This window comes from Sphaeramia orbicularis, chromosome 16 (assembly GCF_902148855.1).
Source record: "Sphaeramia orbicularis chromosome 16, fSphaOr1.1, whole genome shotgun sequence".
Classification (NCBI taxonomy): domain Eukaryota; kingdom Metazoa; phylum Chordata; class Actinopteri; order Kurtiformes; family Apogonidae; genus Sphaeramia; species Sphaeramia orbicularis.
Window position 1 is genome coordinate 10,435,824 of NC_043972.1, and position 25,203 is coordinate 10,461,026.

The 25,203-nt window shown below is 37.8% G+C and overlaps 1 protein-coding gene across 1 annotated transcript in view; it reads right to left on the bottom strand.

Annotated features, from left to right (window-relative positions):
• Window positions 1–443: 443 nt before the first annotated feature.
• The window catches only part of bckdhb (branched chain keto acid dehydrogenase E1 subunit beta), a 108,209-nt gene continuing 83,449 nt past the window's right edge, over window positions 444–25,203 (bottom strand). Inside the window, exons 10-11 of the mRNA XM_030157118.1 lie at window positions 6,574–6,724; window positions 444–884 (exon numbers count right to left, since the gene is read on the bottom strand). Of these exons, the coding sequence (XP_030012978.1) occupies window positions 6,584–6,724 (141 nt within the window). The 3' untranslated portion in view covers window positions 444–884; window positions 6,574–6,583. The remainder of the gene's footprint in view (window positions 885–6,573; window positions 6,725–25,203) is intronic.

Here is a 25,203-nt window from a genome sequence, read left to right on the forward strand (position 1 = left end):
GAAACGACCACAGATTCAACCCAATATCCAGTTTATTCAGACGGAGAGTGACCCCCGTTTGTCTTATGGGGGTTAGTTCAGGTTCCACACTCAGCACAATTTGATCTCAAGTAGGTCAGATCAGTAAAATAAAAGCACACTAACCTATAAATAATGTAAACTCCAAGTTTCTCTCTTTGTTTTAGTGCAATAAAAACCATTAAATTATGAAAATATTTCCATTTGCCAACTTTACTCTCACCAAAAAGATGTGAAAAAACAGAAAAAAGTGAAATTTCTTAAGAAAAATAAGTGCAATCTTTACAATTTTATGCCTCAGCTTATCATTTATACATGTACATTACACACAATGTTACACAAAACATTTAGTAACAGGCAGAATATTGTTAAAATTGCACTTTAGTTTCTTTAGACATTTCAGGTTGTTCATATTTGTTCAGGCTATTCATGTTTTACTGTTAAAGGATAGTTTGTAAAAGTAAGTATTTTCATAATTTAATGTTTTTTTTGCATTGAAACAAAGAAAAAAGTGCAGTTGTCAATATTTATAGGTCATTATGTTATTATAATTGTAATTTTTGCCCTTTGTAAATTCATGTGTCCAGGTTTTGACACCCCTGTCTTGGAGGAAGTTAAATAACGTGCATTAAACTCACACCGTGTTGAATGAACCGACTAACCACCACCCGTTCCTGTAAAAAAGGAATCCCCCGGAGGTTTAGTAACAGTTTTTTAAGCTGGAGATGGAGGGACACGGAGAACCATCTGGATCCTGCTTCCCGATTGGCTGCTCACAAAGCGTCTTTTCCTGGCCGCTCTCCACTGATTGGATGAATGAGGAAGGGGGGGGGGGGAGCACGGAGTTCACGGCCACCGGGAGTCGGCTGTGGAAGACGAGAGCAGTCACAAGTGAATATGTTGGCCGAGCGGCGGCGGTGGCAGATGAGGAGGAAAAGTGGAGCTGGAGAGGAGGAGGAGAAGCGGAGCGGTGGAGATGAGAGCTGACGTGTGTTGGATTCACTCTGGAGGCTTTTTTTTTTTTTTAACGGACGCTAATTAATGTAGGACGCCTGTTTAGGAGCCGTAACTCAATTTGACACCGCCAGTTCCAGAGTGATTACAAAACAGTCAGACTGATAATATCCCATCACAGAAAGAAAAAAAAAAAACCAAACAAATAAAGCTCCCCTCCTGCTCGCTGAGGCCCTGCCTACCCAGGGATTCATTTTACAGAAGAAGGAGAAGACTCTTTATTCTGTCGGTTTATTAGAGCTGGGCCTTTAACACATCACTACAACATGCAGGGACACACCACACACTGCAGACCAGGAGCAGTGGGCTTGAAATGTCAGGCCTGCAAAGCAAATGGGGGGTTAAGTGCCTTGCTCAAGGGCGTATCAGCCAACAACTCTTCACCAGTCTGGGGAATCAAACTGGCAACCCCCACGGTCACAAGCTAACTCTCCAGCCCTCTAGGCCATAGTCTTAATTTTAAACTATTTCAAAAAGTTTTCAAAATTTTGTACAAAAAAAAAAAAAAAGAAAAAGTGGGAGAAAAGTACATGTAAAGAATGTGTGTGAAACTACAAAATAATCACGTAAATAATGTCAGAGAAAGAGGCTGGACAAATTTTCTAAGTAGAAATATTCAAACATTTGTATATAAATTTAAAAAAAATTGGAATTCATCCATCAAACTATAAACCTCTACTAATGGTAATGAACGTGTGGGAAATTTGAAAAGGATGAACAGTGTCTGAGAAATTGGTTGGACAAATTGTCTTAGTTGAAATTTTCCTAAATTTGTAAAAAATCCCAAAATTGAAATTCAGTCGGCACGATGTTCTGCACCTCTACTAGTGGTAAAGAACATGTGTGTGGAATTTTTAAATAATCAGGTGAATAGTATGGGTTGGACGAAAGTGGAAATTTTCAAAAGTTGTAAAAAAAAAAAAAAAAAAAAAAGAAAACATTTTATTTCATCCATCAAACTGTGTACTGCATCTCCACTAATGGTAAAGAACATGTGTGAAATTTGAAAAGGATCAGATGAATAGTGTCCGAGAAATTGGTTGGACAATTGTCCAAATTGAAATTTTCCTCAATTTGTTAAAAAAAAAAACAAAACAAAAAAAAACCCTGAGATAGAAATTCAGCCATCGCTATGTACTGCACCTCTACTAGTGGTAAAGAACGTGTGTGGGATTTAAAAATAATCAGGTGAACAGTGTCTGAAAAAAATTGGTTGGAAAAAAGTGGAAATTTTCAAAAATGTGTATTAAAAAAAAAAAAAAGCGAAAAGTGGGAGAGAGGCACATGTAAAGAACATTAATATAGTGAATAGTGTTCGAGAAATCAGTCGGACAAATTACCTAAGTAGAAATATTCAAAAATTTGTAAAAATAAATAAATAAATAAAATAAAATAAATTTAAAAATAAATAAATAAATAAAAAACTAATAAAATTGGAAATCCATCCATCACCACTCCTATTGGTGAGCAACATGTTTGTGAAATTTAAAATTAATTAGTTGAATTGTATCTGAAAAAATGGGTTGGATGGAAGTACAAATTTTCAAAACATGTGTAAAAATAAATAAATGAATAAATAAATAAATAAATAAAAATAATAATAATTCACCCATCAAACAGTGCACTGCACCTCTACAAATGTTAAAGAACATGTGTGTGAAATTTGAAAGGGATCAGGTGAACAGTCTTTGAGAAGTGGGTTGGACATGGATGGACTTCCTGTTACAGTGTGGTTTTATAACGCTGCTGCAGCTGATGAAAGACGACAGTGTGAGATAACAGCAAGACGACTGAGTGTGGCATAAGTGCGACTTGTCGGACCTGTTAACACTTTGCATTAACACGAGTCCTGGGTGGTCTGATTACTAGTCGGCGGCTCTAAATACAGGTGTGAATGAACCCAAAACAGATGCTTTGGCTTCGAGCGGAGCGTCAGAGGCGTGTTGACGTACGGAGCACAGAGTGAACAAACGGTCAGCGAACGCACCGACGGATGGAAGAGGTTAAAACATATTTATTACATGTGCATCCATTCGTGACTAACAACTTCTACATGAACAAACACTGTGGAGTTGGTGGATTTCTGATCAGTCACGCGCCGTCCACAACAAACAGATATTTGTTTAAACAGATCATTTCTTCCTCCATCCACACGAAAAGACAGAATGGACTCCAAACGTGTCCAAAGTCTGGTCCTGTCCACAGGTTGGACAACAACCGTGGATAATAGTGGACGTAGCAGAGGCTTTAATCTGTGTAGTTCAGCTGTAAACTTGTGTTTCCTGAAGTGCTGGTTGTGCGTTCTTTACATGATGTATATTTGTCTGTAACGCTGGTCTGGTCTGGTTCGGTCAAGGTACTGGTGCTGACCTCCATCTTCTGCAGGTCATACACTGATATTGTAATGTACTGTATTGTCCTTTAAGTAGTAATGTTTATTTTAGTCCTTGACATGTACTATATTGTCGTGTATTGAACTGTACTGTTTTGTCATGTATTACACTGTCTTGCTCTGTACTGCACTTATTCCACTGTACTGCTTTGTATTGCACGGATCACTGTTATTTATTTATTAAGTGGGGACTACGGATGAAAATTAGCACTGACGCTAACTCTGGCATATTTACATGTTTATCCTGAAATGAAATGTATAAATGTGTTCATTAATGTGCACTGTTCCACCTAAATAAAGATACATACATACATATATACTCCTGGGTTTGATGTTTCAGGTGCAGCTTCATTACACAAACACGTAATAGACAAAATAGTTCCAGTGTCCCTGTATGTCAGCGTCATGTTCAAATTTGAATTAGTACCAGTTGAATGTGTGAGGCTGTCAGGTTCTGTTCTATGTTCCGCTCCTGTGGTACTTTCACTGGAGGAGAACTCAACTCATTCAACCAAAGTCTATATATGACTTCTATCAGTGATCAATAAGAGCTAGATTGATATCTGTAACTATTTCCATGTTATAAATCATCAAAATATGGTCCATCATAAATAAAGGCACATTTTTAATATATCAAAAAATTTGTCAAAAATGTAAAAATCTAAATTTCTCAAAACCGTGAATAAACTTTGAAGACATTGTCTCAAGGACAATTTTGATATCAGTCCAACTAGTAGTTTCAGAGAAGATTGTTGAAACGTAGACATTAGTAACCTTGAGTTTAACCCTTTAAGGTCAAAGGTCATGGACATCCATATATGACCTCCTCCTATCAGTGCTCATTAGTAACTATCGGCTGATGAGCTTAAAATAAGGAGAATGGGGTGAGACGCCATCCATTAACAACCTCTGTTTTCCATGAACACATGAATACACAAAATATTAAAAATATACACTATGGAAAGAGTTAAAAATCTTAGTTTTTGACATTTACAAATGGACAAGAGGAACAAATGTACAGAAACATATCTGTTTTACAAAATATCCGCATCAGTGTGGACAAGGCATTAGTTGGACGACGAGGGACTTTTTTGGGAGTTTACTGTTTTATTGTAGTGTCTGTCCTCAGTCCTGAGGGACTACCTTTGTCATGTGTCTATTCCCACAGAGCCAGTGTCCTGGTTCTATCCTGTGTAGACTGGTCACCTGTCACCCTGCTGACACACAACTGTGGACAGAACCATCGCACATACCATGGGCCTATCCGGGTACAGGAACAGGAGAGGGGACCAGTTACCGGCGGCTGCTTTGTTCACAGTTTCAGTACGCTGGAAAATAACATGAAATGTGGTGACTGTTTTACCTCATGAGGAATTTGACCGGGTTTTTGATGAATATAAATCAGCCACTGGGACAACGTTCAGAGTAGGGATGCAAATTATCGATTAATCCATTAATCGCTAGTTGGTCGACCTTATCGACCGATTAACGATGAATTGATAAGTGACAATTTTCCTGAGAACCTGAAATTCTCTTTTTCTAGGGTCTATAAGAATAAAAGCTAAATATTGTTTATATAATTCATGAAAAAAGCCTGTCATATTCCTTAATGATTGATTTATTGAACCATTGGATACAGAACAGACAATGACATTCATGGAGTAGAACTAAAGAAATTCAACAGAAAAATTGAATAAAATAAATGGATCTGAAGAGGAGTAGTTTAGAAGAAATGGGCATTTATGACTTTGCATCACTGACATGATGGAGCCAGATTTCACCGAAGATCCGATAACGACCCCGCATTTGTGCGTGTATTTAGGCGGGGGTGCACCGCTCTCCACCATGTCCCTAAAGCGATTCTAACTCATCAACGCCATGATCTGGTTCGATGACCCGCTATCCCAGCCGCGGCGTCGTAGCGCGGACAAACCGACAGCCTTTGGACGGATGTGGACAGGTGGACTCCCCCATTATTCAATCTCAGCAATGAAGCCTAGTTTGGGCTGCAGCGCCCCCTACTGTCGACACCACAAATCCCACCGTGGAAAAGGGCAATTAACCGACAGTTATTTAATAGTCGAATAATTGTTTACATCCCTAGTTAAGAGTGCAGAATTTGGATCACTTGATTGGCTCTGTGGCAACAGACAAACTAATACTTCATGCCACAGTACTGTGGCAGTAGACATTGCCTTATGTTTTTTTTTTGCATGTTTAATTAAACTCTGCAGGATAGTGTTAAAGATACAGTTCTGGAAAAGACTCGGATACTAGTTCTACTATAAGTGTTTGTTTCAGTGAATTCAGAACTTTAACATCTATCTTCAGACCTGAAAAATTTAAGAAAACACAACAGTAATGTTTTAAGACATTTACAATAGATATAGAGGTACTTTATTTATCCCAAACTGGGAAATTACAGTGCCCTCTTGTTTTTTATTTGTATATTAAACAAACATTATACAATATAAAAGTGCACTGCAGCTTTAAAACATCGTTAAAAATCTTCTTTAAGGAAAAGTGCAGCGAAGTTTCGACACACATCGATGTGACTTTAATTATTGAGCAGCGCTGATCCCTTTTTGTGTCTGCTGCTTTAATTTTATCCTCGTTTTTTCCGAGTTGTCGTGATTTTTTCCATCTTGCATAAAGCCTTTAATGGTATTTTGAAGCCCTTTGGCTTCTGGACAACATGTTGCAAGACACTCAGAAACTATCAATTATCATCACAGGCGTCTTTATGGAGCGCTGGTGAGTCCGAGGTAACAGAAGCGTCCCCTGCCTCCAGCTGACGTTTACGCTCCGCATATGCATCGAACAGACCAAGTTCTGTGGAGTTTCAATGTGAATAAACAGCTGCTGCGTTTCAGTGCATCACCAGTTTAGTAAAAAAAGAGCCTCTGAAGTCTGATAAAAGTGAAAGTTACAGTAAAAGATCAATTAAAGACACGCAAAAGAGTCTTTAGGATAATTAGATTTTCTCTTATCTGATGGTAGGTCACAGTTAAAGCACCTTCTCATCACTACATTACTGGAATAAATAATGTAGATTATAGGGCAGCCGCTGACAAGCCTTAATATACAGTGAGTAAATTAAAATCCCATAATGAACCCTGAGACTCAACTTAAAAGGAGGCGATTCTTACCTGACAGGGTTCAGTAGTTGATCATCCTCTTGATTGCTTCCAAGCATTTCCACTTGTCTGGGATGTAGAAAGGTTCAAAGATGTGAGGGAAGGGGGTGTCGTAACCGCAGACCCTGCTGATGGGAGCCTCCAGGTTCAGGAAACACTCCTCCTGCAGAAAAAAAAAACCAACAAAAAAACCACATAAAAGCTTAATTTATTCAGGTATGAAAGCCAAGATAACATGTTCAGACAGCGGAGGTTCTAATCCTGAATGGTTCCTACGACTGTGACGGATGGAGGGGTCTTCATGCATCATACAAGGCCGATGGATGTGAAGTACAAAAATTACACTGAACAAGTTCTACACATGAGGCAATTAGAAGATGACCTGGAACAGAGCCTTGTGGAATGCCAACTGACAAAAATGGATTTGATGAATATACTGTAATTATCTACAAGTCACAACTTAGAACAAGGATGTCAAACTCATTTTAGTTCAAGGGGCTCATACAGCACACTTCAATCTTAAGTGAGTCGGACTAGCAAAAAATAAATTAATAAAAAAAAAAAAAAAATAATAATAATATATCCAGTTTCCAAACTCTAAATTTTATTATTACACCTGTGTTATTAAATGTTTTGTGCCTTCGTAGATCCACTGCAATTTGTAATCCCCATGTATAGATGATAATTTGAGGCATAGTATTGTTAAAATTCCACCTATTTTTCTGAATAAATTTCAGGTTCATATTTTTCGTAAAAGAACAGTTTGTAAATGTAGGCATTTTCATGGTGTAATTTTACTATTTTTTGCACTGAAACAAGGACAAAAATTTGGACTTGTCATTATTTCTAGTTTATTACGCTAATATTTTTAGTAGTTTGGTCCGGTTGAGATCCAATTGGGCTGAATGTGGAACCTGAACTAAAATGAGTTTGACATCACTGATCTAACAGAACAAAGTGAAATGTTACTGTTTTAGGGAATCACTTCAGAATGAGAAAACTTACATACAGGTTAAAAATTGTGAAAATTTCATGTAAGATCTGCTGTTTAACAGAGGCATAGAAGCCGGGAGTCGGACGTTGAAAGCATGATAGGTTTCACTTTCGTTTCACCCCAGTGTTAGTTACGTTACTTATGGACCGCACCCCCACGTATATAATTACTACTACTCCCCCCCCCCGCATGTTTTGCAGAAGATGTATGAAGCACTTTAAAAACAAGAGCTGTTGTTCTGAAACGCTGTGTCTACCCATAGATGTCCTGGTAAGCGAGAAGAGTTCTACAGCATTTTTTTGTAAAGAAAAAAAAAAAGAAAAAAAGGAAGAAAGAAATTCACATTTTAAAGCAGGGGTGTCAAACTCATTTCAGTTCAGGGGCTGCATTCAGTCCAATTTGATCTTAAGTGGGCCGGACCAGTAAAATAATAACAGTGATAAAAGTAAAATTAAATTATGATAATGTTAACATCTACAAAAATCTGAATAACATGAACAACTGGAAACGTTTTAAGAAAAACAAGTCCGATTTTAACAATATTATGCCTCAGATTATCAGTTTATCATTTACACGTGCATTACAACTTACATTACAATTACAAATGCACGAAACATTTATTAACAGGCAGAATATTGGTAAAATTGCATTTACTTATCTTAAGACATTTCAGGTTTTTCACATTTCTGTTTTCATTATTTATAGGTTTAATATGATAGTATTTTACTGGTTCTGACCCACTTGATGTCTAATTGGTCTGTATGTGGAATCTGAATTAAAATGATTTTGACATCCTTGATTGTTAATATCTTCAGTGTAATTTTTGTATTTCACAAAATCCATCCTACGGGCCAGTTTGGATCCTTTAGCGGGCCGGTTTTGGCCCCCGGGCTGCATGTTTGACACCTGTGTTTCAAAGGAAATTGTCAGATTATCGTTACAGAGAAATTTTTAAAAAATTGAGATTTTTTTTGTTGCCCATATCATCCCACCCCTACTACAGGCTGAAAGCTGACGGAGCTCATTTGCACTCGTTAAAACCGCTCAGCTCTTGGGCAATTCGGCGAAAGTGCAAAAACAAATCAGCACTCCTGTCTCTGCGTCGGCCTCTGACCTCCTCCCATGGAGACCAAGCAGAGCGAAGTTGGTCACAACACTCCAAATGGGACAAACCCCCCGCCGAGTTAAACCAACACACTGGGTCATGAGGATCTGCAGACACAGACCTGGAGTACCCTTTTCCAGATCGCCCCCGACCCGCCGCCGGCTCAGACAAAAGCAGCCGCAGTCAAAGCACGACGACCGACAGAAACGCCGTTGCACAACTGGCTGCGTGTGCGCGGTTTGTTTCTGTGTGTACGGTCCAACGTTGGAACAGATTTCAACTTGTTTCTTGTGACACTGACAGCATCAGAAACTCAGCCATCCGTATAATCCTGCATTACAACCCCACCGATTGGCTGCCGTTGGGTAGTCTGGCGTACAGCAGGGCAGGACATGCATTTCTTATAAAACATCTGGCAGAGTTCAGCCCGATGTCAGGCTTGATGAGAAGCCTTTTGAGCTCTAATCGAGTCCTTTTACAGACTATAAAAATATAAACCAACGACAGAAAGCCTGAGCGAGGACGAGTGGAGCAGACGTTTGCCGCTGCGGGCTCGACTACAGGATGTCCAGACTGGATGACAGGCTTTGGTTTGTATTAATAAAGTCCGAGGAGAAGACTGAATGATCAAGATTGGAATTGAAATCTATTAATGTTGGCACGGGGCAACATTCTTACTACAGGTGATGTGAAAGCCCACTAATCTTTTTCAGTTTTTTTCTGTGTAAGTTTACTTAAGCCTTAAACCGTGGACATGTGTTGGCGTTCGCTTGGGGCTGGGCGTTTGTGAGTTTAAGAATCTGGTGGTTTCACTGTATATCTACTGTCAGGAGAACAGAGGAGATAAAAACTACTTACTTCCATCATGTATAATGAAGGCTTTGATAACTACGGGGTTTAGTCGGCTCCAAAACAACGACTAAATATCTTTATTTTTAGTGCAAACTGCATTTTGGTAAAAACAGAACGAATAAACTAAATGACTGAAGTGAATAAAAACCAAAAACATTAACGTAACTCAGTTTTAAAACCAGAAGACCTACTGGTTTCTGAACTTCTCTTTGTGATTTGGAAGTCGCCATGTTGGCTTTTTGGACCCAGAAGTGATTATATCTGGACAAAAGGGGTGGAGCTACAGGAGTGCAAGGGGTTGTGGGTAAGTTAATGCTAGATGCTCACTTACTGACTTGGTAAAACGTCTTTGAGCGCTGACTAAGTAATGTTACATGTTACATGTTATTTGAACTTGGAGCTCTGTGCTTTATTTATGCTTTATTAAAAAAGCAGATTCAACAAATCAGCCATCTGTCGTTTACGACAGGGAAAACATGACACAAGAGACTTTAAAGTTTATGTTTTATCTGAGAACAATGTATAAAATAATTAGGGGTGTCAAAATTAATGTGTTACTGCAGATTAATCTATCTTCATGATTAATCTGATTTAAAATTTTAACACAATTAATCCATTTGTAGCCAAAATGACTGTGAACGTCTCCTCCAACACATGTGGCTCAGTTTGTCCCAGCAGAGTTAGCGTTAACGCACATGAACAAATGTTCAGTTGATCCGGTAGTGACAGGCAGCAGAACCAACCCATAAAGATGGAAGACACTAAACAGCACGTTGGTCCTCTGGATGGAAATATGAGGACAAAAAACCCCCAAGACGGAACAGTCGAACCACATACAGTATTATAGCACACTCTGCAGGAAGGAGTTTTCTTTTCACCGAAGCACTTCCAGATTCAAATACCCCATTAACGCCAAGCATACGTTAGTCAGGGATTCTGCTAGCACTTTGGCTAACGCCTAGCTTGCGACCAATGCGTTCAGTGCATACATATTCACTTCTTTCTTGAGTCTGTTTCGTCATGCAAAATGAAACGTAATTAATTTAGATTAAAAATGAATGACATTTCATCATGATTAATCAACATTCACAGCAACCCTTTGATTAATCTGATTCAACATTTCAATTGTTTAAAAGCACTAAAAATAATCAAAGGGTCCAAGTAAAATACACAAGCTCAGAATGGCTTGTTTACATCATTACCTCACATTATAAAGCACTTGAGGACCAATTCAAGGATTCAAGGAACTTTTAGAGTCAAACCAGCTCACATTTAAACAAGAGATGGCATGAAATTTGGTACCTGAGGTCCCAGATTAGCCCAATAAAATCTATATAATAAACAATATATACATTAAAAAAAAGACATTTGTTTAATAATAATAAAAAACATACATTGTCCAGCACCATGGGCAAGGAGAATTAACCTATATGTACCCATGTTTTTTAAAATTTATTTATTTGATATCAAGTACATCAATGAGCACTACTTTCACTGATTAACCTGCCAGTATCCAGGTGAGCATATTATGCACACTTTGTATTTCATGTTATAAAAGCTCATGTTAATTTTTACCATTTGTTTTAGGTCAGAATTCAAAAGTTGTCCATTTCTGCATGATTTTTTTTTTTTTTAAACCCAGCTACTAAAATCATCCCATTGTAAACCATGTTATTATTCCTACACTAACACCCTTCTACCAACTGAGTACAAAATGCACACTGACACATTTAGCATTTAACATTTGATCTAGCACAAAAAATAATAATGCATATTAACCAATGTTGGTGTTAATCATTGACATATGCCAGGATGAAAAAATAAATAAATAAGTGACCCAATTTTATGTAGAATATTGAGGGGGGAAAAAATCTTTTATGTTTTTTTGCATCAAAAAATGTGGTTTGCTTACATTACAAATAAAACATTTAAAGGGTTAAATATGACAGTTTTTGAATATTTGGTATTTTTGTCGATGAAATGCCAAAAAAAATTAAACTGTGTGAACATTTTTTTGACATTACAACAGAACTGTGCAGATTATGTGCTATCAGCGGTTGTGAAGAACCTCTGCAGGTGGGATACCAGAGGGTTAATATCATATACATATCTGTCAAGACGCAACAATCAGCTTCTGTGGGACATCTTCACAGGTCATACTGAATCAAAACAGAGTCTAAACCCTGGAGTTCACTACTGACATATGCATCATAATACGTCCCTAATCCATGCTAGAACCGACATATCTTGCACGCAAAAAAACACCTCAGTGAAGCTTTTCAGAATACTGGCAAACGTAAATGTCATCCACTGGAAATCTACAAACTTAAGAATGTCCAAGTCAAACAGCCGGGAGCGAAGCTGGACGTCTAAATCATCGTCTGTGAGCTGACAGGTAGATGGGAGGCCCGCATCATGTTACGCTCCTACAAGAACTTTGTCTTGTCAGGTCTAGATCAACACCAGCCGAGCATTTTCACAAATATGCTTCTGTGCAGGCTTGAATGAAACCTTCTATAACTGTGTCCATTTGGCGACGAGATGAAGCTTTTGTCCCCGAACGGGAAAACAGCCTCACCTACCGATAATGTGAAATGACTGAAGACAGGGTTCCTACAAGTTAAATTTTAGACTTTTTAAGACCTTTTTAAGGGTATTTAGAACTGAATTTAATGTCTATTTCACGGTCATACTAGCAAAAATCTCCTAGACTCCTAGAATTGAGGAAAACTTGTATCAACCAGGTCAAGAATGATCTTTTCATTCAACCAAGCATGATTAAATTTGCACTTCCTCATGCTTCCTTTTTTGTGTGTTGGGCTGAATGTTGTGAGACCTTGCAAACATCTTGGAATTCAAGCATTTTCAAGGATTTCAAGCACCTCTACGAACTCAAGACCCACCCAGGGTGTTTGCTATATCCAAATAAAAATTCCAGACTTTTTCAAAACTGCTATTTTTCCCCCAGACCTTGACTTTATGTACTTTTACACGCGTGTTCCTACTTTTTTGGTGGAAATTGTACCTGTTGTGTGTCGTAAAAAAGTTAATTTTAATAAATGTAAGAAGGAATGAACGCATAATTCGCAGTAAATTGTTTTACTGACAGAAATGTTTTCAAAACATATGAAAATCACAAAAGTGCATGAATATCACACAAACAAGTTTCACTAGAATCATTCCAGCACCGACCAAAAGTGAAATCAGATCAGGTTTTTTAAATTTGCTTTCCTCATGTATTTATTATCTTACAAGATTATGTGTCTTTGTACATGCTCTAAAATTCAGCTATGAGAGAAACTTTTTCCATACTTCATTAAGACTTTCACACAAAACTACAGACTTTTCAAGGTCTGAAAAACAGTGTTGGAAAATTCCATACTTTTTAAGACTTTCAAGACCTTCATAAACACCCTGTCTACCATAGTAAATTTAACCTTCTAAAACCCAGCCATGGGTTTTCGGTCTATGTTTGTGGACAGGAGTTACACAGCTTTATTTAAAATAAATAAATAAATAAATAAATAAATAAACTGTCCACCGCAAAGGACATTCCATTTTTTTTTAATGCATCTGTTTCCAAAATAGGCAATTACCTAACTTAAAAAAAAGCCAAAACCTATACTTTCCTGACATTTCCTGGGTCTCAGGGGCTTAAAGGCTTTTTTAAGGTATTAAAATTACATTACAGATTTGTAAATTCATGACTTTTTTTTTTTTGGACAGTTATTTTTTATTCTTTATTTATATTTTTGACATACAGAACAAACAGAAGATAATAAACAGCAGTCGGCATCAGATATAAACATAATCTAATAAAGAAATACAGGTTACATAAACGAAATAATCAAGTAACACAATTAAATGTTGAGAGCAGCAGTCTACACATCATTCCACAGAACTGTGAGACAAACCACACATCAATTGTCCTTAAAGAAATCAAACCATTTGTTCCACCTTCTCATGTAAAGTGCAGCTTGCAGCCTCAGCAGAAATGTCAATCTCTCCATTTTGTGAATTTCATCTACTACCTTTATCCAGTCCTCTACCACTGGTGGCTCAAGTTGAAGCCATTTTCGAGTGACTGTTTTTTATTTTGTTTTTTTTTTGCTGCAGCAACAAAAATTTTTAGGAGGTATTTGTCATTTATTGTAGAATCGTCAGGAAGATCTCCTAACAAAAGTGGAAGAGTGGGTTGTTGTAATTTAAAACCCAAAATCTGTTCTATTTTTATTCCAACATCTTTCCAAAAAGTTGTAATTTTCGTACAGGACCAAAAAATGTGGGTGTGGTTTGCCTCTGTGTCCCCGCAACCCCTCCAGCAAGTGGAAGCATTCAAGTTTCTACTAAACCGTTGTTTTGGCATTATAAAGAACCGTACTAAATTTTTCCAAATAAATTCTCGCCAGCAGGCTGAAGAGGAGGTAGAAGTAGCAGATTCACGCATATTGTCCCATTGTTCACATGATATAACAATATTCAGCTGTAAATTCAAGACTTTTCGGACTTTCGCAGACCCCTGGAATACCTTAAGTGACCTCTGCCTGTAGAGGAGGTGGAAGCGTTATCCATGTCCACCCAGATTACAACCTCCAGATTTATTCTCTGCCCTATTACAGACGACGGCTCAGACAGTAGCTCAGACAGTAGCAGGGAGTCTGCTCTTTTGTCTGGATCTGATCTGTAATCTCCTCTGTATACATTTACTGGAAGTGGGAGAAAAGTACAGTAGTCCGTTTTTTCCTGCCACCACAGCTGGACTGTGAACGGCCACACAACTCAGATTTCATTCAAATCAGTGTTTTTCTTCTGGGAAAGAGCATCATTATATGTAATATACTTGAATATAAATATGTCAGGACGGCAGCAGTAAAAAGCTTGTATCTTGCAGCAGAGCGGAATTTAAAAATACTTTTATTGCGGAGGCTTAGAGCTCCCGGTGATGATACCGGAGCGCTGTCAGACAAAAATCCCAGTTTGTCAGAAACACCCACAGATTGGAGGTTATAGTCACACCACAGGGGCTGAGAGGTGCCAATATCACTTGCTGTATTGGCTAAAGAAGATAAGGCCAAGCCACCAAAGCAGCTCTTTGTCAACTCAGAAAAGGCTGAAGGAAGTGAGAACGGTTTCAGCACAAAACCTCTGCTTATGATATATGCGTCTATGAGTTACGACCTAAAGCTCGTTTTATATCACCGGCAGGGATCCAGCTAATACGTTGGTTCCTATCCTCATAAAAGTCAATGATAACCTCCTACATACACAGCAGTAAACCTTCAGCGATGCTACACATTAGGACGTCCTGCAGATGTAAATCATGTGATCCTAAATACCAGTTCCTGTTACAGGGTTTTATGTGTTGAACCTCACATCGAATACCTTCTCCACTGTGTTATTTTAACCCATAAAGACCCAGCGCTACTTTTGTGACAATACCACAACACTGTTTTCTCTCTATTTAACCTTTTGTTAAGTCCTTTATCACTACTTATTATAACACTATCCTCTACATTTTGTGTTTTTTTTCAGGTAAAATCATATATCTTCCTGTATTTAATTCACTGATCATGTAGATGTTCACAAAAGCTCAGATTACAGTTGATGATTATTAGATCAGAAAAAGAGAAAACTCAAGAAAAAGTGATTTTGACAGATGACAGATGACTTATTATTTACTTTCAGGGGCAAGTAGATTTGCACATCATCTGCAAAACGATGAAATTGGATGTTGTGATGTCCAAAACTGGAACCTAGGGACAGCATATATGTATTGTTTTTATATTTATTGCTATATATTTGTTGCACTTTGGTAAGGGCGTCCTGAACCAATTTTGTTGTAACATGGAGTACAATGACAATAAAGGCTATTCTATTCATATACAAAGAAAACAGGACCCAGAATAGAACCCTGAGGCACCCCAAAGCCTTCAAATTCAACTGTTGTTATATCAGAATAGAGAAAACTGAAGAAAAAGTGACTTTTTTTTTTTTGCAAAGTTTATCATTAACTGAACATAAACCCAGTGTTTCCATCCACTGTCATTGATCCAACTCCATGGGTTTTACTGGTGAATCAATGTTGTAGGAGATGACGGTGTTTCCATGGTAACTACGGAGCCTCCGAATGTCCAAATGGGTCATATCTGATAACCATGAAAAGATGAAAAACTGTATTTTACACCAATTATTTACATATATTGATAGGATAAGTGGATCAACAGGTATTAAACAGTTTAGATCAGTAGATGCTTTCAGTTGCCGGTGGCTGTTTGGGTCTTTAAGGGTTAATTATCACGACACTGCGGGGTGTTTGAACTCAGCTTACATTTTCTGCTTTCTGCACAAAACAGAATTACATTTTACTGAAGTATGAGCAAATACTCATAAAACACAAGGGGATTAAAAATAAAACGTATCTTATTCTGTTGTGGCTAATTAGAGCATTTACAACTGAACACTATAGTCTAGATTTATTTAACAAAGACTTTCTTCTGGCACGAGCCTTAAAACCAACCTTCACATTTTCTGACCCACTGGAAGGAACAATAAAGTTTTATTATTCTGATCCATGATAATTTTTCTAGTATTTCATGAGCGCTGTAGCCTCAGAGGGCTGGTGTTGTGGTTACTGTCAGGCTTCCACATCTACCCCAAGGTTATTTCTGCAGGAACGTGAAATCCAGATAACGTATTTATTTGCATTCCTTTAATTTGTCAGACAGAACTAAACATTCATGTGACCGGTTTGAATCAGTGGAGGAGAAAAAGTATCTATGGACAACTGCAGGGGAAGAGGACTAGGATTATATGACCCTCAGATCCTCCTCCGCCAACAGGGTGGTACCTGCGTCCAATTCTTGATACTTGTAAAGGACCTTTGAAGGCGATTTAGTGGGTGGAGGAAGGGGGGGGTTACCATGAACAGTACTGTAAAACATGACGCCCCGGGCTGTGAGCGAGCACCGCCTCCCCCATCAAACCAACCCGACAGACGTCTGATTTTGATTAAGGAGGTATTTACGGCAGAAAGTGTGGAAGCCTCAGGTAGAAGGAACAGAAGTAGAATGGTAGAAGTGCTGGAATGAGAGGCGGGGTGGGGTGGTGGTGGTGGAACTCATTTTAGTTCAGGTTCCACATTCAGCCCAATATGATCTCAAGTGGATCAGAACCAGTAAAATAATAACAGAATAACATACAAATAATGTCAACTCAAAACAGTACCCTTTGTTTTAGAGTGAAAAAAGTAAAATTACATGATGAGAATGTTTATGTACAAACTATCCTTTAAAAAATGTGAATAACATGAACAACTTCAAATTCCTTAGGACAATTTTTTTTGCAATTCTAACAATATTCTGCCTCAGTTTAGCTGACATCAGCTGAATCAATGCCAAAATCAGCGACATGCGAGGGGCAGGGTTTGTTGTGCCTGGAACCACTTGTTATCATTATTATTATTATTATTATTATTATCATTATTATTATTATTATTATTATTACTTACATACTTATATATTATTGTTATGACTACTATTACTGTTATCACTTTATTATGTTTTATCCTGTAATTATTAAACCATATATATAACCTACATATACATACTGTGAATATGAAATAATATATTACTATAGAGTTCAATCTAATCCAATCTCATGATGTAATTTTATTTTTTCCACATTAGACCAAGGAGAACATTTGGAGTTTTCATTATTTATAAGTTGTTATGTTATTATTCTTCTTATTATCATATTGTATGTGGCCCATTAACGCATTTGACTGTTAATATTTTCTATGTAATTTTTACATTTCTGAATTTCATTCCACGGGCCGGACTGGACCATTTGGCTGGGCCAGTTTTGGCCCACGGGCCTTATGTTTGACACCCCTGTTCTGGATGGATGGGTTTTTGTTGCAATTAGACACATATTAAACCACAGGACCTGGGAATCCCCGTTGGATCACTGATATTACCTCATCTACGCAATATGCAATAAATAAATACCTGATAAAAACCTCAACGCTCAACAGAGAATGGAACATTTATTTATTTATTTATTTGATTTATTCATAATCCCTCTGGTTCGATGTGAAAACTCAACAAATTATCGATGAAACAACACTCGCGTCACGCTTTCTTTATTTGACAGAATTTTGTGTTGGAGTTCAAGTTTAGCTGTGCAACTTTTACACCCAACGTCTCCCAGCTATTGTTCTGCTCCATTATTAATAAAAAACACATAAATCGATCCCTGGAGGAGATTTGCTGCACCAGCTCTGGTGATACATCGCTTGTTATTCAGCGTTTCGCTATTTTTAACAACTAATGGAAAAGGAAATATTTTTCTCTAAAACCATTTGGAATGGGTTCTAGTTGAGTCTTTAGTGGTTTTGCTGAGTTGTGGGAAGGAGAAAGGGAGATCACCATTTCTGTCTGTGCATCCCTGAGGTCCATGAACGCATCGTCCTGAGCCACATCTGACTGCTTTGCTCCGTCCTATGGCCACTCATCACACACACACTCAGCCAGTGACACATTATTGCATCATCAAGTTTGCAGCCAAGTTCTGACAATGAAAACCTGCCAAGCCCTACCGAATTCCCTGCTCTTCTTAGTACAAAAGAGGGAAATGAAAGCTGTTAAGTGGTTTCTTTGTTTAGGCTCAGACTGATAACGTCGAAGTGGACAGTGTGTTTTTCAGTCAGATTTGAGCTTTTTCTGCCTGATACCCTCTGTTTTTGTTTAACCGTTGTTTTTTCATTCAGTTTTTCTTACAAATAACGCAAACAATAATGACAACGAATAATATAGAACTGTGCATTATAGAAAAAGGGGAAAAAAAGGAAGCAAAAAAACTAAAAGAATCCCTAAGTAAAAATAAAAAATAATCAAAGTAATCCCCTGAAAGTAATCCCATTTATCCCCATGAAGTTCACTGTCATGGGCCCAACACAGTCCCTCACCTGTCAGGATACAGTTGTGCAGGTTGATAGAATACACTGAGGATTCTGGAATGTGTCTAAAAAAGGGCCCCATATACTGTCAAACTTTGCAGCAGTACGCAAAACCTTCCATTTTTAAATGTTCTCAGCTGTTTTTATCTTCTGTGATCTCATTGTCAGACTTGGACTATATACTTCAATCCACCAATCAAAGTTTTTTTTATATAGCACTTTACAATAACATAAAGAAGACCAAGTGCTTTACATCTAAAAGCATGGTTATATCATAAGAGAGCAACAGTTTAATCAAATATTATAAAATGCATAAGACAAAAAAAAAAGAGACACAACTCACAGTCATAAAAAAGACCACAGATTTAGAACCTAATGCTATCTCAGTGCTAAGGGTTAAAAGCCAGTCTAAACAGGTGAGTCTTTATATTTCATAGTATTAGAACCAAATAATAATAATAATAATAATAATAATAATAATAATAATAACTAGAAAAGCACTCGGAGAGCGCAGACCTCCGCCAAGGCTGATCAGTGGCCCCCCCTGTGGGCCCCCCCACGCCAAGGAGGTTATGTTTTTGCCAGGGTTTGTTTGTTTGTTTGTTTGTTTGTCTGTCTGTTTGTCTGTCCGTTAGTGTGCAACATAACTCAAAAAGTTATGGACAGATTTTGATGAAATTTTCTGGTCTGCCCCCCCCCCCCCCCCCCCCCCCCCCCGTGGGCCCCCCCACCCCCGATCACCACCAAAATTTAATCATTTCTTCCTTATCCCATTTCCAACAAACCCTGAAAATTTCATCCAAATCTGTCCATAACTTTTTGAGTTATGTTGCACACTAACGGACAGACAAACGTGGCCCCCCCCGTGGGCCCCCCCACCCCCGATCACCACCAAAATTTAATCATTTCTTCCTTATCCCATTTCCAACAAACCCTGAAAACTTCATCCAAATCTGTCCATAACTTTTTGAGTTATGCTGCACACTAACGGACAGACAAACAAACAAACAAACAGACAAACAAACAAACAAACAAACCCTGGCAAAAACATAACCTCCTTGGCGGAGGTAATAATAATGGATTGAATTTCCATGGTGCTTTTCAAGGCACCCAAAGTGCAAATGCCTCTTACAACAGGTGTGTCAAACATGCAGTCCGTGGGTCAAAACCAGCCAAAGGGTCTGATCCAGCCCATGGAATGAAGTTATGAAATGCAAAATTACACTGAAGGTATTAATTAGTGATGTTAAAAGAATATCAGTTCAGGTTCCAGAACGACTGTATCTCAAGTGGGTCAGACCAGTAAAATACTAACATAATAGCCTATAAATAATGACAACTCCAAATTTTCCAGTTGTTTATATTTACAAACTTTTCTTTCACAAAAAATGTGAACATGTACAAATATGAACAACAAAATAAGTGTAACTGTACCAATATTTTGCCAGTTACTAAATGTTTTGTGTATTTGTAGATCCACTGTGATTTGTAAGTTGTAATGCACATGTGGAAACAATAAACTGAGGCACAACATTGTTAAAAGTATACTTATTTTGTTAAGAAATTTCAGGTTGTTGATAACTGTTTATGATATTCAGATTTTTCTCAAAGGATAGTTTGTACATGTCAACATTTTCATTAAGTAATTCAGATTTTTTCTCTCTAACCTTACGTTTACATGTAGCCGTGTAGTTTGGAAAATGGTTATTTCCCCCTGTTTAAAAAAAACCTTGTGCACACGTGACTGTTTTCAGAGAAATCTTGGTTTACAACCCTAACCCTGAATATCTACATGCCAAACCTGTAGATGGCAGCATGGTGAGACGATCGAGTACCATTAACCAATCAGAATCCTGAAAAGGATCACAACAAAACATTACTTCCGTTAGTTCGCACATGTGACGCAAATGTATTTCCGTCGAAAACTGCAACGTCCGTCCAAGGTCTTCGTTTCCCTCTGTTTACATACAAACGTGAAAACTGAGATTTGGCGAAATTTTTAGAAACCATGGTTTTCGGTGGGCGTGGCCATCGTTCTTGTGTAAACGATAGGCACAAACGCAAAGAAAAATCTCAGTTTTCCCAGATTTCTCAGTTTTCTGTGTAAACGTAGCCAAAAACATGGACATAAGTTTGGAGCTGTCATTATTTATAGGCTATTCTGTTTATTATTTTACTGGTTCAGTCCACTTAGGATCATATTGGGCTGAATGTGGAACCAGAACAGCCCTGTTTTTTCCCCTCACATCCATAATACCAACAGGGTGAACCATAAGGGCATGTTGTTTCAGGCTCCGGAAAAACACAAGAGGAGATGCATGAATTTAAGACTCAGACGCCAAAACGCTGTGAGGCAGTCTCTAATTTAAGTTGACAACATGTCAAAGAGGTTTTCAACCAGTACAGTTATTTATTAAGCTGTTGTTGCATTGGATCATTTATTAATGACATGTTTTTATCTAAATTGGCTTCCTTAGGATTCACAAGACAAAGTCCAGAACCCGCCTCTGGTTCTGCAGAGTCTACATTCTCCTCTGTCGCTGAATGTGCTGTCAAAACCATGTTACAGTTATCGTGTCCAATCGATGGAGTTCTAACCTCACTGTGCTATCTGGAAAAACTTAAAGCAATGTTCTTTAGAAATCTTATCTCCTTCCATATGAAAACCTCATCCCCTGTGGACTGCACATATTCCATAAAGGCATACTTCTGCTGCTCGTTTGCTGGAGTTCCAATGGCGATCTGGTTTCATGGTGACAGAAAAACTATTTAAACAGCCACAAAGGCTTCGGTCCGTCATTAGAATATGTTCCATATATGAAATATAGGCCGATTCAAACAACTTTAGTGTGCTGATGTGCAACCAAGAATGAGATTTAATTCAAAACACTGTGAATCCAGGCCTTATTTTCCCATGTTACACTGATAATGTGACTGCACACAGGTACACACACTTCAAGGGGTTTCATTTGTAACTGCAAAATGTAAAAAAAACCCAAAACAAAACAGAATCTCGTATTGGAGTCACATTATAGTGAATGAAAACTGTAATTGTTCATGCAGTCCTCTAATACTGGCAGGGCTGCAATGCCTAGTTGACGGCAAAATTGGTCGTCGACTGATCATTGGTGACATCATGAACTTTTGTTTAAGGAAAAAGCAAAAATTTCAACTCTTTGAGTATTTAGTTGTTAAACAAACTTTGTTATACACAAAATGCACTTTTGTTTAAGGGGGAAAAAAGTATTACACTGTTGCTGCAAGATTTGTTTAATACTGAATTGAATATTTGTTTACGGAACTTTGTTATGCATTTTAATTGTTGTGCACAAAATGTTCTTGTTAAAGGAAAGAAAATTTATATTATTGCTGCAATAAATATAAATATAAATATAAATATAAATATAGGGCATGTTTTATCTGAATCAATCCCCAGTTGAATGTGTGAGGTTGTCAGGTTCTGTTCTATGTTCCAGTCCTGTGGTCTGGATGCAGATCAATCTAACTATAGAAGTGGGCGGGACTTTCACTGGAGGAGAACTCAACTAATCCACTCAAAGTCCATATATGATTTCTATCAGTGATCAATCAGAACTAGACTGATATCTGTAACCATTTACACGTGATAAACCCATCAAAATATGGAGCATTATAAGTTTAAAAAAAAAAAAAAAGTTTCGGAAATTCCACAAAAATTCAAAATCAAAATTTCTCAAAACTGTGAACAAACTTTGTAGACATTGTCCCAAGGAAACTACAATTTAAATATCCGACCAGTAGTTTCAGAGAAGAAGATTGCTGAAGTTTAGACATTGGTGACCATGAGTTTGACCCTTTAAGGTCACTCAAGGTCAAAGTTCATGGACCCAAATGAAAGTCCATATATGACTTCCTATCAGTGATCTATAGTAACTATACTGATATCTGTAACCATTTACGTGTTATAAACCATCAAAATATGGAAAGGAAAGGCACATTTTTAATACTTAAAAAATTCAAATTTCTCATTTATTAGTAGTTTTGGAATCAGAGAACAGAAGTTTTAGTCACAGTAGAGATAAATAATAATAATAACAAATCTTCAACCTGTTATTAAATTCTAAAACTATGCAACTGTTATCTCATCTTTTCAACATATTCTCCATTGTTTTACATATTTGTCGTAAACCATTAAAATATGGACCATTATAGGGAAAGACACATTACAAAAAATGGTCAAAAATTAAAAAAAATAAATCAAAATATCTCAAAACAGTGAGTAAACTTTGTAGACAATGTCCCAAGGAAGATGCATAAACATTTTTAAGCAATCTGACCAGTACTTTCGTTGGAGAAGACGCCTGAAAAAATTGCTAATGAAGACAAAGATGGCGACGAAGGAGACGATGATGAAGAACACGTCGGACACAACACCTTCACAGTAGCCCATGGACGATTGTTCGGTGAAGTAATGAAAGTCAATGGATGGAGTCAATGTCCGTCTAATGTGTTTCAGTGTTGAATATGTAAGGAGGTCAATCCATTCACTTCAATGTAAAACACTGACACAGGCCTTCGGGTCAAACTCCTATTAAACTACTATCAACCAATTTTTTTAATAGCTTTTTTCCACCGCGACCATCCAATTCGTCTGAGGCCATCTGAAAACTGCACATCAACACAATCAGCGAACACACCAACAACTGACATCACCCGTACACAATGTGGAAACGTGGAAACATGGAAATGAGGCCGATGACTCACTGGCCATTTAAGCCCCGAGTGAAAGGGGAAGGAGCAGCGTCTGACAGCCGACGACGACGGGATGGATGGAGTTCACGGACGCAGACGGCGGTCCGCGGACGTGAAGAGGAACGTCCAACGCTTTGTGTGCGATTAGTGTGACGACATGAGAAGGTGTGTGTACAAAGGGGAGTGTTGTAACTGCTGAGAGAGTGGTACCAGCTGCTGAGAAAACACACGCCGCATGCTGACGATAATTATCTCAGTGGGCAAAAATAGATGTAATTAGAGCGATGGGAAAGGGCTCCTCATTCAGTCATGCATCACACTTAGCTACAAATTTGTCATCAGCGATGTCTGGCATGTCTCGGTCACTGGTCCAGGTCCTTTTTATTATCAGGAACAAGGAACGTGTTGTAACCCTTTTATCCGACTTCTCTGGGACTGCCACTCATTTGCATATTTGCTACTTATTTGCACACAATAATGCATTCTAACTGCACATACTGTTGTACTGGACTGTACATACTGTGTTTTCACACTTCTTTTCTAGATTAGATTAGATAGATAGATAGATAGATAAAATAGATTAGATAGATAAGATAGATAGATAAGACAGACAGACAGATAGACAGATAGACAGATAGACAGATAGATAGATAGATAGATAGATAGATAGATAGATAGATAGATAGATAGATAGATAGATAGATAGATAGATACTTTATTGATCCCAAGGGAAATTCAATTCATATATCCTGAGACTCAGCAAAGTAAATGTTTTGGCTTTTTTTCTTTACAGTAAATAATTGACTTGATCGGTAAAAGCACAATGCAATAGTTTTTCAGATACTATTTATTTATTTATTTATGGAATGTTCTTTGCTGTGGAAAGAATGTTTTTTTAAGATGTGTAACTCTTGCCCCCTACGGAAGACAAATATACATTGCTGGGTCTCAGGAGGATATCATGTACATATTCTTTAGTGTTTTTATACATTTTTTTTTTATCTAGCCCAGAACTACCTGTAAGCATAATGTTGTCATGTGCACATAATGACAATAAATATTCTTTAATCTTGAATCCAGGAGTGTCAAACACATGGTCCTTGGCCAAAAACCCGTCCACCAAAGGGTCCAATCCGGCCCATGGGATGAATTTGTGAAACGCAAGAATTTTAATGATGATATTAACAGTTAGGCCTTCGTAGGACACTCACTGAAATACTCTGAAATTCAACACTTCAACCTTAGTCCAATAACAAGTGGACATCGTCATCCTCCTCGTCATTACCGATGATCTTACTGATCCAATCCAATCCAGTTTTATTTATAAAGCACTTTAAAGCAACCACAGTGGACCAAAGTGCTGTATAGAAGACTAAAAGCATAAATAAAATTAATAAAAGCATTAAGAAACAATAAAATCAAATAGGTAAAACAAGCTAAAGTACTAGAAGCACTCGGAGAGCGCAGACCTCCGCCAAGGCTGATCAGTGGCCCCCCCCCCGTGGGCCCCCCCACCCCCGATCACCACCAAAATTTAATCATTTCTTCCTTATCCCATTTCCAACAAACCCTGAAAATTTCATCCAAATCTGTCCATAACTTTTTGAGTTATGTTGCACACTAACGGACAGACAAACAAACAAACAAACAAACAGACAAACAAACAAACAAACAAACAAACCCTGGCAAAAACATAACCTCCTTGGCGGAGGTAATAAAAACAGAAACAAAATGCCTACTGATAATCTTTGCTGATTGGCTGGGTGAAGACCACATGCTTCTTGACCTCACTGAGGCATGCGATGTCCCCCACATTCAATGTGCCTGGAAGTTACCAAAAATAGTCACTTGCCATATAAAGGGTTAAGGGTATGAAACTTGCTTTAGTTCAGGTTCCACATACGACACAATGTGATCTCCAACAGATCGGACCAGTAGAGAAACAGCATAAAAACTTGTAAATAATGGCAACCCCAACCCCATTTGTGTTAATGTAAAAAATTA